At 37.8% G+C, this 18,267-nt stretch overlaps 1 protein-coding gene across 1 annotated transcript in view; it reads left to right on the top strand.

Annotated features, from left to right (window-relative positions):
- Positions 1-18,267, top strand: part of cdh24b (cadherin 24, type 2b) — a 197,532-nt gene that overhangs the window by 167,883 nt on the left and 11,382 nt on the right. The window contains exons 8-12 of the mRNA XM_087810345.1: positions 6,681-6,937; positions 7,602-7,738; positions 11,202-11,323; positions 13,321-13,438; positions 17,635-17,949. Coding sequence (XP_087666471.1) covers positions 6,681-6,937; positions 7,602-7,738; positions 11,202-11,323; positions 13,321-13,438; positions 17,635-17,949 — 949 coding nt within the window. The remainder of the gene's footprint in view (positions 1-6,680; positions 6,938-7,601; positions 7,739-11,201; positions 11,324-13,320; positions 13,439-17,634; positions 17,950-18,267) is intronic.

Genomic DNA, 18,267 nt, shown 5'->3' with positions numbered 1-18,267 from the left:
TGAAATGTAGTAAGAAGAGTCATTTTAACTAATAGGGATTCAACAGATGGAAACAATTGTGAGTGTATGAGGTGAAGCAGGGTCACAACAAGCAAATAATCAAATATGAAGTCAGGTCATTAACAGTCTGCTAGTCTGGCTGCTGAATTGAAGCTGCCTGCTGCTTATCACTGCTTATTTACCGACAGGCCCACAGAGACCTCCAGCAATAAAGAGCTCACTCTCTTCCATTCCTGCTGTCCTCTGCCACTGTCTCTCTGCATACACATCCACATTTGCACACAAAATGAATAAATATGAATGCACACACAAAAAAATTATATCCTTCCCAATCCTTTGCTTCGTTCTTTTGCATCTTTGTGTCCACAGGGCAAGTCAGGCATGTACGTGTGTTTTTGATCGAGAGGGTTGTCTTCCTTAGCCGTGTTTTCCATGTCAGTGCACACATGCGCGCAAGCACACATGGGCTGACCATATTCTTAGCAACAGGAAAAGATCATTTTCTGATCTGTGTCTCAATATGTTCCCACTCGTCAAATAATCATTCCAATTGTTTTTGACACCATATTCTAATCTTAAATAAATAAATATACAATATGTATACATAAATGTTTCACTGCAGACAAACAAAGGGATTTGAGTTAACATAAGTTGTCTGGACACATATTCGCTGTAGTGACAGAGGTTGTCTTTAAATGTCTATATGCTAAATCCTTGATACTAAGTAAAGTCTCTCAGCTATCTTGTCAGCATTTGTGCGCCACTGGTGGCTGTTTTTTCCAGACTTGGTGTGTATTTCCTTCACATTAATACCTGTTTACAGTTTAGTTTTGCCAGGTTTCTGCCTAAAAGTCTGTGTGTAAATCTAATGAAAGAAAATGAATCGAGAGAGTGTGATGTTCAAGGACACCAGAATAAACATGCTCACAGTAATATTCAGGCAAAAATGTTAAGTTAAGTTAACCTTCGCTCAAAATATTCACTATTTTATGAACTATTGTTTAATAAACATGGGGTTTCATTAATTAATTAAGGTGTCCTGTGGTAACGGTGTTGACAATCAGATGAATCCTCGACTCTTCTGTGTTAAAGCATTTATTTTAAAACATTATAATAACGTTAAAGACAAGAGAACATAAAAAATGGTTGGGTATTTAATCTCTTGACATTTACTTTAATAGATTTCTCTCACTTCAAACAGCATTGCTCCGCTGCATGAGTAAGACCCCTTACCCCACGTGTTGTTGGCAGAAATAGAGATAAGGCACCTTGGCGAAGACTCTGTTATCATGCAGGAACCCGGTCAGTCCAGCAGCTGTAAAAGTCCCGTGGTGCTGTGAGGAAATATTGACTACTATTTTTCAACTCGCTTTTTTCAATTTGCTCAGTTCTTTCAGGTCAAGGGAATTACTGCCCTTTTAAAAAGGAAGTAAGGAAGGAGGTTTGCATGTCTGTCAAAAAGTACCAGATATTAGACTCCACTATCACGCAACATTTCAGCACGTGGGAACCACCCGAAGTCAACACAGAACTAGATCAGGTATGACTCTGGCAGGTGATGTCAACACGATATAACACCTCTTATGAAGATATTTGATTGATCCAAAGTGATCATCTAATTAGAATTGACAAACACATTTTAACCCTTGTGTTATCTCAGGGTTAAGGTGACCCAAAGCCCTGAAAACAAATGTGTTTGTGGTATCCCTTGTGTTGTCCGTCAAACACACCTCAAACACATTTGTTTTCGGGCAACACAACAGTTAATATTTTCTTGTTCTTCTATTGCCTGTTTTTTTCCAATCATTAGTGGTTTTTATTTATAATTATTTTAAGTACTTAGTTTGACTCAAGCTTTTCCCTCACTGTCAGACAAATATTAATTTGTAAATGAAGGCTTTAACTTTTAATTTGTTGCAAAATAAATAATTACTTTAAGGTTAATTGTACACCACGTAGAAAGGTCAATAAGACGTTTAGAGCATTATCAAATGAGCACATCGCTGGAAATATCACTCCGACTGTCTGTGTGGTTTCCATGACAACAATAATAGATGCTTCTTGCATCAGAAGTTAGTAAAGTCAACACGAAAAACAAAAAAACACAGCCAGCGGTCAAGCAGCAGCGCCGAGAGTTGCGGTTATATCACACACAATAATGCAGTCGGACCACTTCAGCGTTTGTCTCCCAGAGTTACATATTGACGATTTAAAGAAACCATTATGCAAAAAAAAGTTTAAAGAGCTGTTGCGTCACCCATTATTGCATCACAGACAGACACTTGTGTGTCCAGAATAAATGCCTTTAGTGAGGAAACATAATCCGAGTGCACAAGTCTCTTTTCACTGCAGCTACAGCTGTGACACTCACAAAAAGCATGAATAATAACCTCATTGAAGCGCAACAATTTTTAAGAAAATAAAATTTTACTCACGGAGTTCATGGATTAAAAGTGGCGCACAAATTTTTTGACTGTTTGTGACAGACTTGCCTCGGAGTTACCATCACGATGTCCAGCTTTTCTTGATAGGACCTTGAAAATCTGCAACCAAGTTAATTTCTTCTCCTTCTTCAGCCATTGTGGGTTGTAAAAAAACACAAGTACGCTTTATTTCTGTTCGTTCAGCTAACAACAAGTTTGTTGCTGTAACTAGCTAGCGGCCAATCATTAGAAAGAATAAGAAGGGACACTGGAGAGCAGCAGTTAATACCAGGGTATTACACTCTTAAATACCACACAAAATATGATTCAGTCACTTCGCAGCTCAGCAGGGAGCAGCATTTGAAATTTTCACTCAAAACTCATTTTGATTCCTTTAAAGATGCTTAGAGCCTCGTAAACTGCTATTTGTGCACCTTTCATTTCTTTTTCCGGAGGGACCAGTGGCCTGTCAGTTTGCTGCTATTATTCCCTTCCACTCTCACTTAAAACGCCCGGATAATCCGCGTTCACACGCCAGCAGTGTGCACAAGATTATCTGTGTTTGTTTTCTCACACGCTGCTGAGATTGTGATAATCCAATCCAGGAGAAAACGAGTGTGAACTAGAGAGAGTGCAATGTCCGACTTGAAAAGTCTAACATTGTATATGGTGAACATTGGGCCTGTATAAAAGAAATATTTGCTTGTTAACGTAGAAATACAAAATAATTATTATATTGATAAACCCTGTTAAATGGGACAATAATGAGATGCTTCAGGGCTTCACTGATGTATGAATGAATTATCAAGGGAGAAAATATTTTTAATTCCATGCTTGTCCTTTACAATATACTACAGGAAGTCACAAATATGCATTATGTGTTCAGAAAACACACTTCAAAAAAACGAATAATTAAATAAAAATTATTTATCTCTGGTGTTATGATAAAACAATAAGAACAGGTAATAATCCAAGAAACATATGAAGAAAAAAAACAAAAAAACAGGAAATTGTCAATTATTGGTTTCATTGTTACTTGTTTCTACACAAACCCATGTTTGGTCTAATGTGTACACTCTTTATTCACATGTAATTTGTTTATGTTTTGTGTTGTATCAAGAAGCAAATGATTTCGAGGTGATGCTTGTGTCCTTGCAATTACGTTGACTTCTTGGGCTTTTGGTTTTCGCTTTAACCTGTTTGTGGCAAAACACCACCCAGACGCAGACACTAGTGGCGTCCATTTCTCCTTAATCTATGCTACAATCCCGTGGATAATTAAACGAGGTTACCCCTTTTTTAACTGAAATGAGGTGCTTAGTATAAATGTAGGTGCCATTGAATTCAAGAAACCCAATCGGTGAAATGCATCCCACTAGAACTTTGAACCCTTCACCATTGTTAAATAAGAAAAAAAGAGAGCTGTTTTTTCACAGGACCCCCAGCTACGTTTGAATCAACTACTAGATATATTTTCGGCTACTGGAGTTTCAAATCAGTCAGTGCAATTTCATCAGTTTCTCTTACCCCTGTCATATCTGGTGATTCCTTCAGTTTGAGACTACATTTTTACAGTTGATGAAGGTCTGCAGATGCAGTTGGATGTCTTCATCAGCGATTCCATATACTCAATGTACCCCCTGGTAGGCATTAACAACACCATGTAACCCACAACCCTTATCATTGTTATTATCTATCCTGACTGAACTGTGGCTCTCATCTACAAATCGAGTTAATGGGCCAGTATGTATTCTTTAGTCTTTCCTCAGAACGTGTTTGAAGGTCAGAAACTAACAGTTGATTGCTGAATGATTTGTGCTGCCCTTTACATTTAAAATGTAATTGCGTAATTGCATAATTATAAATTTCTGATGCACACACCAATATCCATACCAACATCCAGGTTCGCTAAATGCTTTTCAGTAACCAGTAACAAAAGGCATTGCTAGATGATGTGAAAGAGAATGCTTGAGATAAGCATCAATTTACTTTTAAAACATAGGAGGTAGATGGAGTGTGTGAGTTTGCAAGGAGGGGAAGATGTGCAGTGATAAAGTAGAGGATAGAGGAAGGGCATTGGTGATGAGTGTGTCTTCCCAGTGTAAGTGACACCTCTCCTCCTCAGACAGATTGGATCCTTTTCCCTCTAATAGGAACCAGTTAGTGGACCTTTTGTCTCATTGCACAGACACACTCTCACCATCTACATCTTCCTGTCCAATGTGACTAATCTCCTCATTTATTAATTCCCAAAATAACCTGCATTTTCTGTGTTATCCGTCCATGCCTGCTGACTGAGCTGCCGTACCTCTTATCAAACCCTGTAATGCAGATGACTGTAGTTTCTAAAGGGAGCTAAAAAATGAAGGAAAGGCAGTATAGTGTATCATTATTAACATTGCTTATGACATTCCGTGGAATAGTTTTCTCAAATCCTGCCACCATTATTCCCTAGCCAGGAGAGTGTATATTGCATTTGGTCTATTAGGTTCAATCCCGAGTCAATACTCTTAAAGGATGAACAAATACTTTAAAATATTTTATCACTTGGGAACACAAGAAAGATACAATATTGCATTAATGAATGTAGTTCATAATTAATTTTATGTTTAATTAAGGATATCTTTATTGACTGCTTTAACTACCAACTTGTTTTCTGTTTAATACGGTTGTAATTTACGATGGGGAATAATCATTTGCTAAAAAGGATTATTTTATTCTGTAATGTAACAAGTAAACAGTAAAGATAGCGGACCAACTTTCCACTACACTTTTAACTGTACATCTTAAAATCCTCCTTCACAACCCTGACTGCACTAATGGAATGGCCCCGCAAGTGAATTAAATTAACTATACTTGAAGGTAATGCTCTTCTTTTTCTTTAATTCAAATAAATACTTAAGTTAGTGTGTAAAGCCACTACACTTGGAGTTTTTAAATGTAATTAACTATAATTTACTCAAATGTTTGTCCATGGCCAAAAGGATTAAAGGAATATTTCTGCTTTTTACACCTGGATGATATAATCAGTGAGTTCAAGGAGAGCTACCATCTCTGCCTAGCAGTGTGAAAAGTCTATAGTTTTGATATAATGTCATGGAATTAAACCACAGATGTCTGCAAGAATAGTTTATATGATTGTACTGGGGTAAAAAAGTAATGGTTAAGAATATAGTTATTAGGTTAGGTTAGGTTAGGTTAGGTTAGGTTAGGTAAGGTTAGGTTAGTTTAGGTAGATCTTTATTGATGAAATTGTTTTTCCAATTAGACACAGCAATACAGACGATTATTTATAAAAAATAAGAACAAGAGCAAAGAGAAATAAAAAGAAAGAACAAGAAGACACAATCTAAGTATTAGTAGTATCAGTAGTAATTACATGATATGGCTAATGCAAAGCGTTGATGAATCTCTTATAATAAATATCAAACTTGCCTACATGGTCAGTTTTGGGGCAATATTTAGATGCGAGAGATGAAGTTAGTATGAAACAATAAGATGGATTTTTACCACCCTCAAAAAGCTATATGGGCTCAACTACCATTCAGTAAATTGGCTTTTGTGCATACACATTAACATATTCCCAACTGGCATCAAATTGTTTTGTTGATATGTTATCTTTCAAGATAGCAAACGTCTTCCCAGGATGACTGTAAGACCAAATTCAATATTCTCACTTTAAGCAGTTAATCAGAAGCTACTGCTAAAAAAGAAAGTTTGGCCTCAAGGGTTCTGAATAAACTTTTTTTTAAACTGAATTGTGTTTAACATTGTCTTGCAGAAGATCATTTTTATGAAAATTGTTCAAAACTTGAACAAGATCAGGTGATTCCATGGAAGCTCCTGCTGGGTTGCAGTATCAAACCAACATTCCTCACTACTGACTCTCCTACATCCTTCATTTTTTCAAGGCAAACGTCATTAACGATTCTGTAACATCAGCATCTCACTGCTGCCGATCCCCATTTGAATGAAACGCTCTCCCTGCAGGCATCTACCTAAAAGCCAAGTTCAAAGAGTTCTGACCAATTGCTGGAATTACAGATACTGCCAGTGTCATCTTCTTCTGCCTGCTGATGGCCTGTCAGAAGTGCCATATCTTTAGATATTAAGATATGCATTTTAGTAGTGATGTCAGAAATATATTACTCCAGAAATTAAAGCTAATGAAAATGGTCAAACAGTGATTTGATATGATATTTGATTTTATGATGACTTTGCATAATTTCGTCTCCTCTGCCTCATCTCTCTCTCCAGCCTGTGGACTATGAAAGTCGCAGCTCCTACTCCTTCTCTGTGGAAGTTCTCAACCCAATCGTGGATCCACGCTTCTTAAGACGTGGGCCCTTTAAAGACCGGGCGTCCATCAGAGTGGCCGTCCTGGATGCAGACGAGCCTCCGAGGTTCTCCAGGTCGCGATACCATATGGACGTATCAGAGAACTGCCCGCCAGCATGCACTGTTGGCAGAGTCAGCGCTGTAGACCCAGACACTGGTCTTACCAATAACATCAGGTATTGAAATCCATATTGCCTTTACAGAGTTCAGATCAAGCAGCCAATGGCTAAAGTGAATTTAACATTCTTGATTAATGTTTTCAATAGTCGTTTTCTTTAAGGCTCAGTTTTCTAAATTAACACAAAGTGACAAATTAAAAAAATTGTACATCGTCACTGAAGTAATTTCCATAACTATTTAATTTAAGTCCACACATCAAGCTTTTTCCAGCTCTCACAACTAAGACAGTGTCAGCTTTACATATCAGCTTTAACATTTAGAATCAGTATGATGGTGACAAAAAGGACGCAATTTTCAGAAGAGGCAAAGAACAGCAAAAAGAAGGAGGAGACTTGACAGAATCAAAGTTTGAGAAAGCGATAAGCGAGTCTATGTTTAAATTGGCCGACGATTAATAAAGAGGGATTATTTTAGATGATAACGACTCCTCCGCGGTGCCTTTTACAATCTGCATATCTTTTTGAGCCTATCAACCATCTCCACACACACACTAGATTTCAGCACTTATCCTTTAGCAAGTTAAAAATTGACCATCAATTATCATTTGGAGAATATTATTTTCTCATGTAAAGAGATGTGAACAAATGTACTACAACATACATACATGGGTGGTGAAGGAAAGGTAAAAGTAAATGCTGCTTCTCTACCTTTTCCCTCCAGGTTTTCCATTGATCCTCAGTCAGACCCAGAGGCGTTGTTTCGAATCACCCCAGATTCAGGTCTGATCACCACAGCTTTGGAACTGGATCGTGAGCAAGAGCACTGGCATAACATCACCATCATTGCCACACAACGAGGTGAGGGTTCTTTAGATCTGGTTTACATGAAAAGTCCAGGGTCAGTCTTGGTCTCACAGCTCACTAAGTAGATAAGTGCTATAATCACTCTAAGTCAAAAGGGTGCAATTTTTCCAATTTGAAAAAAAGATAGATAGTAGTAAAATTATTTACCTAAAGATCAATGTATCTGAAAAAATATATATATTTTCACAGCAGTTTTATGGATTTTATTTAATGTATTCCATATTTATTGTTGAAAATTGATAACAGCATTGATGTATTTTTTAAACTATTATTTAGAAGTAGAATTTTGGAATAATTGTCAACTACATTGCTGTAATTGATGTGGAATTGTTTTTTTTGTCTGTTTTTCAATAACTGAATAATTGTTCAACGTAAAATGATTGTTAATTGAGTGTTCTTATTAAAAGATGTTAGCATCTATATTATTATTTATATTCTTGTTCTACTCATTTGTACTTTTTATAGAACAAATTAGTTGCTTTTATTTATACCGAAATTGAAATGAGGGTTCACTTTTTTCTGTGTTGCACAATGGCTTCTCTCTATTTATGATTTATTTATTTATTTATGTTTCATTTATTCAGACACCATTATCAGTAATAAAGAAAGAAAATCACAGGGTATAATATGAATACCCTGTATTGTGTTCATTCTGTGAAAAGGTATCCATTGTCCAACAACAAGAGCATGCAATAACGCCACTGTGGCAAGGGATAACTGCCTCTTTACAGAAACCTTGAGGCAGACCATGATCTCCCTTAGTGATCTGGGTTATTGCAAATATATATAATACACAGTAAAGCAAACTCAAGTGGGGGGATACAGAAAAGAGAAATGTGGGAAAGAAGGCAAGGTGTGTGTGTATATATGGATGTATGCATGAGACAGCACACAGACCCTGAAGAGCCACCTCTAGCAGTCTGCAGGAAGGGAAAGAGGGAACATCGAGAACACGGCAGGACCCGGGCAGTGACTTTTCAAAATGATGACATTCAATTCAACTCCAACAACTGATGCTGCATCATAAGGCCTCATCCACGCATCACTAGCAAGAATATGGGCAAGGCAGCATACAGGGGAGGCACAAGAGACAGGCGCCAGGAGGGGGAAGCGTAGAGCCAACCAGTCCAGAGCCACCAGCCATTCAGCCAGAGCATGTGGGCGAGCCTGTAGCCCAGAATATCCCCTGTCCGCTGTTTACTTAGGGTTAAATGTCAGGCAGTAGACTTGGTCAAATGGTTAGTTTATTCAAACTTTCATTTAAAACTCACCCCCATGTCGACAAAGGGTTGGAATACATTGAGTACTCCGTACCTTTCAAGAGTTATAGTAAAAAATGTACATCCATTTGAATGTAGCGACTGGAGCCGAGTGGTCTTTGTCTTTATCTTCCTCTAAAAGACACAAGAAACATCCATTTACCTCCATAGTGCTCTTTTGTAATGTAACTTGTATTGAAGCCTTGACGAGAAGAATTGTTCTAGAAAAAATGAAACAAGTTTATATTTTACATTTGTTTGTGGCAGACGTTTTTAGAATAACAAGGTACTCAGGAAGTACTCTGGCAAAGTATTGCGAGAGCTTCCAGAGTGCACACTGTGTAGTGTCTACTCTGGAAGCGCTTGTGAAATTTGACATTAACGTACATTTTTTGTCCTTTCCAGATGGTAAAATTCTGGATTTTGACCAGTTTACTGAGTAACTTCAGATATTACAAAATGATTGGATGATAAACTTCCAAAAACTAAAAACACTCTTGAAGATAGGATGAGCAGGTCATTTGCATGAAGGTTTATTTTGGGTTCGCAAGTTGGTTTAACTTGTTCTTTTAGTTTTCTCTCCAAATATTTTTTCCTGTTGGTCCTCAGTTTTCTTCTTGTGGAAGGAAAAGCATGTATTACAGCTTTAGCTTTTTCCTAGAGTAGAGACATAGAGAGTAGGACCCTTTTTGCTTGAAATAATTTTCAAATTCCTTATATTTTTGTAGAGATGTGTTAAACCTCCATCAATGAAGACTTAGACCAAGTGTGACTGGTGCGTGGTTGCTTACTATTTGGGATGGATTTTGTTTCTGATCTAATTGATTGTAGAGATTTCACTAATCTAGTGTGGGTCATACTGCGTCCCTTTAAGCTAGATTCCTTGTTTCTCGACCAGTTATTTAACTGGGAACTTACTTCAGGGTTGATGTGGATTTCAGGTATTCCAGAGAAGATCAGGTTGTCCCTCATTGAGCTCACTTGAAGATAAAAACTGTTTTTAAAATGTATTATTTACTTTTTTAGAGTCGTGATAGTTTCTTCACTCATGACTGAACTCCAAACTATTTTTAATAATTAAAATGTTTATCGATCAACTCGACCAGGGTCAGCCGGGATTCCAGTTCAGGAGAGTATTCACCAACCTCTCTATAATACTGTGGTGGAGAAGAAGGATCCATTTGAGTTAGTGAATCCGTGAATATTGGCGAGTCCAGAGATCTTTGTCACTTCGCTACAGGAATGGAGGCGGTTTCGCCTGACAAACCTGTTCCCTTGCGTCCCATGTTACTTTGTCCTTCGTGAAGTTTGTCAATGTATTCCTCCATTCCATGGTGGTTGCCGGTTGATCATTTTTAAATATATACTTGGATTCTTTGTTTTCTTCCAGTAATAGCAGGCTACCATGTTTAAGTCACTCACACCGGTGTCTAGCTAGAACTGAAATCAGAGCGTCATCAGTCACTCTGATCACCGTCATGATGGCGTCTAACTATAAGGATATCTTTGGTTAAATTTGAGCAGGTAGTATGCAGGATAGTGTGGGAGGTGAACTATTGTCAGAGTTTCTTTCCAGAGGCTGACAGTGCAAGGAAGAGATGTTGTTGTACTGCCAAGAGTGGCTCTGGACAAATGTAATCTTTACTTACAATCTACTCCGGGGTCCTTGTGGCAGCAACGTTGTGCACGGTGAGCGGCTGTCTGGAATAATGAGCGCTTTCTAATAAACAGCCAGTGTTGACATAAAGCACACTACGAGACGTGCCATGGCCATGGGCGGTATGCTCACCCTGTGGGAATACGGCAAGAGCTCATTTTCAGCTTTTTACCTGTCATCCATGGCACTCTGCCGGAGTGTGAGTGTCCAGTTATATTTGCATGAGTGTGTGTGTACTGTACGAATGATAAATGGGTACATGAAGAATGCGGTGACAAGATCGACTTGTCGCTCTCGCGTCACATGCACTGTCTCAGTACTTCGATGCTTCCTTCATTCTTGTCATGCAGACTAAATCAGTGCATCCTTACTTTAAAATTATTCTGTTCCCTAACCCAAAATAGGAATTGTGATTGTTTTTTTCAAATAGTATTTTAAACTGATGAGAAGAAAATTGGTTTTGGCATATTTTGATGGAATCAACTACTGATAACACTTTTTTTCATATGCATACTGATCTGCCTGAAACTTGCTCTTCCAGACAACCCCAGCCAAGTTTCCAGGGTTCTCGTCGCTATTGAGACGTTAGACCTGAATGACAACGCACCAGAGTTGGATCGACAGTACACCACGGCCTTGTGCGACTCCTCCGGCATCGGCAAGGTCAGTGCATCTTAACGTCGCTTCAAAATTCCAAACCAGGGTATGGCACACACAGGGTTGTGAGGTCAGGGGAGGCAGGTGAGGCAGAGCCATGATGCACAATCCATCACAAACTGTGTTGATGCATGCAATTGACGTGCCCCGGTTGCCATATCTCTGAATGTCGCCAATATAATGCCCACAGATACGTTTATTTGCATTGGTTTTCCCCAGTCTGGCTGACGTCTTTAACCAAGTTTAATTTTTGTAAGGGTCTTATTTAGTTTGGATGATCGGAAATAGAACTGCGTGAAAAGGCAAAGTTGGAGGCACACGCTAATGAGCCTCCAAAAACTACATCACAGCTACATTGAGGAGGAGAGACTTTTAAAAAGAAAGAAAATAAGGTGGACTTTTACAACAAAGTAACAGGGGTTTGTTTGGCGAAGGACAGGCGTAAGGACTTTATCTACAGATATAATTAAGACCAGAAATGGTTTTAATTTCAATCGTATTAAAAAGAGATAAGACTAAGAAAAATACAATAGAATATTTAAAAACTACATTTGGCCTTAAATAAAATATTATTTTGTTTTGTCACACTTGTTGAAAGGTCTCAGATCATTAAATATGGTAGATTAAAGATTTTTGATACATAATTTAAAATTAATTGATAATTAAAACATAATATTTCAGCTATGACTCATATGTCTTTATCAAAGATGATATGTTTATGAAGCGATAAATCAGTATCAATATTTATCCACAATCAATGACTGACATAGATCTAACAGGATGTAGACTAACATCCGACAAAATATCACAACAATTCAATATAGACTTGTTGAGAAAATATGAATTAAATTATATATTTTTTTAACTTCATATGTGCATGAAAAATGCTGTTGAGATATGAAATAACCAGTAGCCAATTGAATAAGCTTTACTTTAGGTTTTATATACTTGTAGATCTGACATCAAAGTCCTATTTGTAAATACGATGATTCGAGGCGGAGTAATTATAAAAAACCTTCAGACGTGTTTCTGAAGTTTTCGATCTGAAAGAGGAAACACTTCAAACTTCGGCAAACACTTGAAATCCATCCTTGTTGAAACATTTCAAGGTGAGAGAATTATAGTTTGAAAAAATTATATTGAGTGATGTCTGACAAATTTGATTTACCAATTAACCTATTTTTCTCCTTCTTCTTAGACAGTGGAAGAAATCATAGTTGTTTATTGCTTCACTGACGTTGGCACATACAGCACATATCTATGAATAGAACAGTTAAATGGCTTTCTCTGCTTCTAGTCTCCAAAAAATGTTTTCGACTTTACTTTAGCCTTCCTTTAGTCTCACTTGTACACAAGCCATTCAATCAAACCTGAAAACATAGCCCTTGAAGTATCTTTTATATCTTAATATACGTCATACTCACGTCTCCTCTTCTTCCTAACAATTGTTTTCTTTTATCAGGGTCCTTGTTTTCCTTGTTTTTTCAAGTGCCCTAATAGAGGATTTGTTCGTATATATAGGAATTGCAAAGACACAGAGAACTATGCTTCTGTAATCCCTATGTGCTCATCCAGTCTATCTCCCTCCCCCTTAACCCATCGATCGCATCCAATTGTAGTACATTGATATAGCTCTACAGGAGTCAGTGATACTGTGTAGAAGTCTTTATCCAGTGAGTTGTTGACTATTGGTCAACTTAAGGGTGTTGTTTTGTCATGTTGTTGTTGAACTAGGTCCAGATGTTAATTTAAAGTTTGTTTACTTGTCGTATTTGAAGCAGGCAATATGTGTCAGACACATTTATTTGATGTAACAGAAATGTTTCACATGCGCTGCTACACTGATTGTTTGCCTTGTGTTGATTGCTGCTGACGGCAGCTAATGGTTGCCTGCCTGCTAAAAGCACTCAGCAGTTAGTTTGTTTTTCTTTCACCCTTGCACACAACACACACACTTTCTTGTCATCATGTCATCATTCTGCTCTCTATATCTATTTTTTCAGGTGGTGCAGGTGTTGCGGGCTATTGATAGAGATGAGGGTGGGAATGACAGCACAGTCTACTTCAGCATCCCTCCGGAATCAGGCACTGCCCTTAACTTCAGCATCAGGGACAGTGGTGGTGAGTACGCATGCTGATTTTTTTTAGCTTAAGCCTTCCTCTTGTTCCCCCAGCACACAAACACACACACACACACTTCTGTTTTCTAAATGCTCTTAAGCCCCTATATTTTCTCTTTGCCATACTCCATCTTTATTTGTCTTTTCAGCACTTTCTATGAAACCAACATTTTCTTCTTTCTGATTTCCTTTCGACCTTCCTCCATTTCTTAAAAGCTCTAAACATCTTTATTTATTTTCTTAATCCCTCTTATTCCCCTATGAAAACCCCCTATATAGCTCCAAAACCATCCTCTGTCAAACAGAGCATATTATATGTGCTGAATGCATACCTTTAAATACTTGAAATATACTTTCATTGTTAATTTTTAAATTATAATTATTTCACAATACTGTTTTTACTACTTAACTACATTTTGTCCCCCGGACAAACATAATATAAATGTCCTTATCCACAAGTTTGATGTGTGCTAGGTAAACAGGAGATGTGTTGATGCTTCTTCAACATAAACACAACTTCTACACAGTTATGGCAATGTTCATCATCGTATTGCCTCGAGTGAAAAATATGAAATGTGCTGCGGGATAATTACCATGTGATTTAATTAAATTGTTTCAATGTTTAGAATTTATGAGGGATTTTCAAGCTTGTATTGTATTATTTTTTGGACAAGCAACTGTCACAGTGGGAATAAGGTAGAACCAAAATGGAGGTCTAAGTAACCAGCAAAAAAAACAAAGTGAGCAGCAATTGTTCAAAATGTAATGTACATTCAATACAACAGCAAGAGTCCAAAAAAACAATAACCAGAGTCCAATATATATTCAATAGTACATGCCTGATATTCAAAAGGCAAAAACAATAATGTCTACTTTAAAAGAATTGCAAAAAACACAAGCACTCTGACACAGTGGAATAAAGAGGCAAAAAGAAATACAAAAAGTACAAGAGGAAGATCTGTGGAAAAAAGGACGAAGTAACAATTTTACCAACGCAGAAAAGGTTTTTACCTACAATTTTGACTGGCTCACAGTTCTGGACTCAGATGGTTGAAGTAGGCGTCAGGTCTCGATTGCAGATGAGCTCCAGTCATGTACCATTAGTCAAGCTCAAGGGAATAGAAAACAGAGAGAGAGAAGAGAGGCAGAAAGTGAAAGAACAAACTAAAACCGAATTAAAATTGACCACAGAACCAAGTGGTTATTTTCATTAACCTCTTAATGAAAAAAACAAATCAAAGGAAAGAAAAGTTGAAAAAGTTCCTAAATTATAGAGTTCTAAATATAGAGTTTTGTTTACTAAACGGCTCTATTCCTTAGTAGTTATATGAATTAGCAGTCATGAAGCAATGTTGAGTGAAAAATACGTTTTAATTGTTTTTATTTTACTTGCAAAATCATATATTTGGTGAAACAAAAAGTGATCATTGCACCACCAAATGATGAATTGATGTCTAAAGAACAATTTATTGCGTCTCAAAACTGCAAATCTAATTGTCTGTGTAATTGTAGCTAAGTATGGCATGATCCTGGAAGAACTATTGTTCCATCTGTTCAATCCAACACTAGTGGAATCCCATGTGAGATCCTGCAGCATCGCACTGCAGGGTTGGAATATCTAGTGCATTCATTCATGTGCACTGTGCATTTGACATGGATATAGTGTTTGTTTTATTTAAGAAATTGCTTAATTTAATTCCCTTTTATTGTTTCATAACACCTGTAGTTTGATGAAATAGTATTTCTGTTTTGCCTGTAGTATTATTGGTATGTTTGCTGCACTTTAAAAACGCTTTAAATGTCTGTTCTTCCGAGTGGAGTTGATCTAGTAGAGGCAATTCACGTCTTTGTTGTTGCTGTGGTAAAAAAATTGTTGAACTTCAAGCCTTTCTATTGAGGGAAACTGTTAAACTGCTGCTGACACAATAATGAATAAAATGTGGGTATGAAGTATGTACAGTCCTGTGTGGAGGAGCTCTCTCAACGATCCGTCACACAGGTCAGCCATCCTGGAGCTGCTTTTTATTAGACCTTGATGACTAACAGTTTAAATTTGCTTCATGAATACAGTGCAGTACAACACAAGTAGTTGGCCCAAGCACACTGTTTTGGTTACTGATGATTACACTTGGATAAACATTTGGAGACCCTACTGTGGCTGCGAAGCAGAGGTAGACAACTCAATTTCCTAACAACCCATTATATGGTGTGGCTGCTGTGAGGGAAGCAAAAATGTAAGAAACATGTGAATGTAAAGAGCAGGGAATAGAAAGTGTAGGTCAATGATAATAATGAGTGAAATTATTCTATTAACATAAACACAATAAGCTTAAATTGTTATTTGATTGTATATTATTGTATGAACAATTAATTTGAATATTGGATGGGAAGTGATGGATGACCCTTCAACAGCAAAGGAAGGAAATCTTGGCTAGTAGAGAGAGCACAGAGATCACCTGAGCCAAGGCCAGGCATAATAAGAGAGAGACCTAGGATGACATACATACAATGGCATTCAAGTGTTGACAATCACTGGCCTTTGTCCAGCAGAGACAGAAAATAAGGAAAGCAAATCTGCCTACTGAGATTGAGTCCTCTGCATACCTATGTGTAAAGAAAAATGCAATTTTGAGGCATACGTTTTCTGATTGAAAGGATCTTGAGATCTCTGGATGGTTTGCCGCACCCCTGGGTCAAGGTCCCAGCAGTACAAGCCCATGTAGTAGCCCTACCCTGAGCAGTCCACTAAGAACTGGAGGAATGCTCAAAACTTTGTTTGATTGACACAGAGCCACTGGGAACAGACGACTCGGCAAAGGGTCTCCCACTGCCATTTTTCCTCCAAGAACCAATAGGTACTTGCACAATCCGGTGCACTACCAGCACCCCTATATTTTTGATTGTAAATCGAGGAGAAGAAAAAGACGGATTAGGATTGGCTCAATCAGCAATAGCAGCAATTGCATTTTGACCTGTTCCTGTTGGCTTCATTAGACCATGAACTTTAGCTCTCACTGAAAAGATTTGGCAGCCAAGTTTGAAGTTGCTGGGATGAGAATTGGCACCTCCTAATCCGAGTCCATGGTTCTCAGTCAGAAAAAAAGGAGGGGAGCCTTCTCCAGGTTGGAATAGAATGTGAGATTAGCAGGCAGAATGTGGCAGCATCAGCATTAATTCATATGCGGTCCCTGTGTCAGTGTTTAAAAGACACAATACCAGTGGATACATCTCTCCCTTCACCGTTGGTCACAAACAGTTGGTAGTGACAGGAAAAACAAGATCACAGGGACAAGCAGCAGCAATGAGGTTTCTCCAGAGAGTGGCTGGGCTCTCTCTTAGAGACAGGGTGTGATATATGGTCATCTGGGAGAAGCTCAGAGTTGAGCAGATGATCCAGAGTGTTTAGAAGAGTCAGTTGAGGTGGCTGGAGCTTCTTATTAGGATGCCAACTTGCTGGTCAGGTGTTCAGAGCACGTCCAACAGGTAAGAGACACAGGACAGAGACTAAAAAATAAATAAATAACATTCTCTCACAAATCTTATTTTCTTCAACACAAATGTATATGCCACCATCACTCAGTGGCTGTACAAGTTTGGGCCTTTTGATTTGAGCACAAAGAAACTGATTAGAACTTTTTCCATATCCATTTTGTAGAGTTTTCTCAAGCTTTTAGTTTAAACCTTAGATGTTAACTTACATCTAAAATTGTTTGGTAGTGAATGTTTGGATTTGAATTGTAGTTAATCCTTCTCTTTTTTTTGTTGTTGTAAATTTTCGCTCTTTTGCTTTCTTCCTCTCGTCTAACTATGTCACATTTGTCTTTCTGTGATTGTTTTGTACTGCATATTTTCTGTAGGGAAGTAGCTCCATCAGGATATTAAATGGTTGAATTAAGCATTTCAATTTTTTTTAAATGTTGTATTTATTATTTAGCATTTCATATTTTTGGAAATATCGAAATTTAACTATTTCTATATCGAAAGGTTTAATGATAAATGAATACTCTTTCTATATTGTCTCGTGGAACTATACTAATTTGTAATAAAAAAAAGATTAATTCATTTTGAAAACGTTCAAATAATTGAGTATTATACAATTTAAAAAAAAATTGAAATCTTAAATAAAACAATTTGCATATGCTGATGGCAGGATATACTTGAATGTATATAACTAATCCGTCTCTCCGACTTCCACAGGTCCCACAGCCAGCCTGGTGTTGATCTCCCAACTGCAGCCTCTCTCTCGCTCTTCTTTATACTCACTGACTCTCTACGTCCCGTTGGTCCTCCGGGACGGAACGTCAGGTCTCACCAGTACTGGCACAGTTACAGTTTCAGTTTGTCCCTGCCTGAGAGGAGGCGCCCGGGCTGGGGAGAAGGACAAACCAGTGGAGGGGGAGTTAGAGTGGGAGAGAGAAGCGGTGTGTCTTCCCCAGCAGTCAACGCTGCCTTCCCCCGGACTCAGCACTGCTGCCCTTCTGGCAATACTGGCTTGTGTTGCTACACTCTTGGGTAATTATTTGTTATACCTGAAGCATTAATAGAGGACAGAGGGAGACACATTTTTGTAAACCTTTTCGAAAATAATCGTCAACATTCTACAAAACTGGTGTCATTTCCGTTTTGCTTTTCTTTTTTTTCAATCATCCAGGACAAACCATTTTAATTATTTTAACATGAGAGAGAACTTTATACTTTTGTAGGGAACCAGTCCTGCTGGATAGCTATGATATGTACTTTTAGGTCACGTGAAGGCATCACAGCACATATTTTCTCCACAGTAAGGCCGTTTCAGGGACATAATAGTTAGTAAGTAAGTAGCTAATGGTT

Source organism: Callionymus lyra, chromosome 16 (assembly GCF_982586985.1).
Source record: "Callionymus lyra chromosome 16, fCalLyr1.hap1.1, whole genome shotgun sequence".
Taxonomy (NCBI): Eukaryota; Metazoa; Chordata; class Actinopteri; order Syngnathiformes; family Callionymidae; genus Callionymus; species Callionymus lyra.
The sequence above is the reverse complement of the archived record's forward strand: the minus strand, read 5'-3'. Positions and strand labels throughout refer to the sequence as shown.